Source organism: Vicia villosa, linkage group LG1 (genome assembly GCF_029867415.1).
Source record: "Vicia villosa cultivar HV-30 ecotype Madison, WI linkage group LG1, Vvil1.0, whole genome shotgun sequence".
Classification (NCBI taxonomy): Eukaryota; Viridiplantae; Streptophyta; class Magnoliopsida; order Fabales; family Fabaceae; genus Vicia; species Vicia villosa.
This window is the reverse complement of record NC_081180.1, coordinates 30900500-30902052: the sequence shown is the minus strand read 5'-3', so window position 1 is coordinate 30902052 and position 1553 is coordinate 30900500. Positions and strand designations below refer to the sequence as shown.

Below are 1553 nucleotides of genomic sequence, written 5' to 3'. Positions count from 1 at the left end.
GTCTTTTTTGAAAAGTTTTGAAAAAACAACAGTGTATGAGAATTTTGTTTGTTTTGATTTGAGCAAGCAAACTAGGAGGTCTACCCTGAGTTGTAAGGTCTTTATCCTATTTCCTTTAAAAATCTATCCTTTCACCGGATATAAACGCAAGGTTCGATTTTGTACTCAAAATAGTAGAATTTTGACTTTTGACTTTGAAAAGAATGAGAAGGGATTACCTTAAGAGGTGCAAGTGTGATTGTGATTGGATTCAGATATTTTATCTTTGAAGTTAGTGATCTAACGGTTCAATTTTATCTTTGACATACACGCAGTTTATATTTGCTGGAAATTAAAATGCGGAAATGTAAAGTGCGGAAAGTAAATCTACGCTATTACATCGATTGTGCAGGAAATGTAAACTAGCCTATTTACATGAATTTGACATCCTATACATTTATCTAGGAATTTAAATTGCAAGAAAAATAAAATGCATGTTTTTGGATTTTTTATGATTGATTTTAATTATAATTAATGCATGATTTTTTTTTTGAACCAACGAATATATATTAATTCAAAAAAACAATATACAATCAAGGCAATCCAAGGATTCAGCCTAAACCCAATCACCTAAAGCATTAGATTGGCTAATTGCAATCCAATCTTCCTATTTTTCCACCCTCTGTAAACTATTCTATCTATTATACTATCTATGATATTTTTACTAGTATCCTCTTTACAAAAAACAATAGAATTCCTATAAAGCCAAACTTCATGAACAGTCTCGGTCAAAGCTAATTGAAACAATCTAGTTCTCCATCCTTTACCCTTTGTTCTATCCAAAAATCTTTGAAGATCGATGCTCCAAGGCTGGGGGCTGTGACTGCTTCCTATCCAATTAAGAACCCCTTGCCAAATCCCAGCAGTTTTAATACAAGAGAAGAAAACATGATCTGCAGTTTCTTCCTCTTGTCCACACATACTGCACATAGAACTATCTATTATACCAAATCTGCAGAGTCTATCCTTCGTAGATAGGTGCCCATGACAGAGCAGCCACAAGGTGATGCGTTCCCTAGGACGAGCCAAGTTCTTTTTCATCAACCCATGCCAGCTCACAGTCTGGTTATCCTCCATAAGCATTTGATATGTTTTCCTCATTGAGAACTTCCCAGCAGAATTCATTTGCTCCCAATGATGCTGCAGATTGACCTGAACCGCCCTCTCTTTGATAATCTTCTTCATCTTCCAGGTCCAGTTCGTCCCTATATTGAGTGTCATAACATCTCCATTCTTGACATAGATCTTATGTATCCATTGGATCCATAATCTATCACTTTAATTACAAATGTCCCATAAACATTTCAGAGTTGCAACCCGATTCCAAACTGTCAGATTAGTCAAACCTAAGCCACCACTTTTGATAGGACTGCATACCTTGCTCCAGGCAACCGGACTTTTTTTACTTTTATCAGATTTCCCTGTCCATAAAAAGATCCTACAAATAGAGTCAATACTTTTGATAACAACTTTTGGCAGAGGAAAATTCAGCATCCAATACTGAGCTATAGACC

The 1553-nt window shown here is 35.6% G+C and overlaps 1 protein-coding gene across 1 annotated transcript; it reads right to left on the bottom strand.

The window, feature by feature from the left end:
• Nucleotides 1–609: 609 nt before the first annotated feature.
• LOC131605718 (uncharacterized) lies at nt 610–1224 on the bottom strand. The gene has a single exon (XM_058878062.1). The coding sequence runs from the start codon at nt 1222–1224 to the stop codon at nt 610–612; it is 615 nt and encodes a 204-aa protein (XP_058734045.1).
• Nucleotides 1225–1553: the final 329 nt, after the last annotated feature.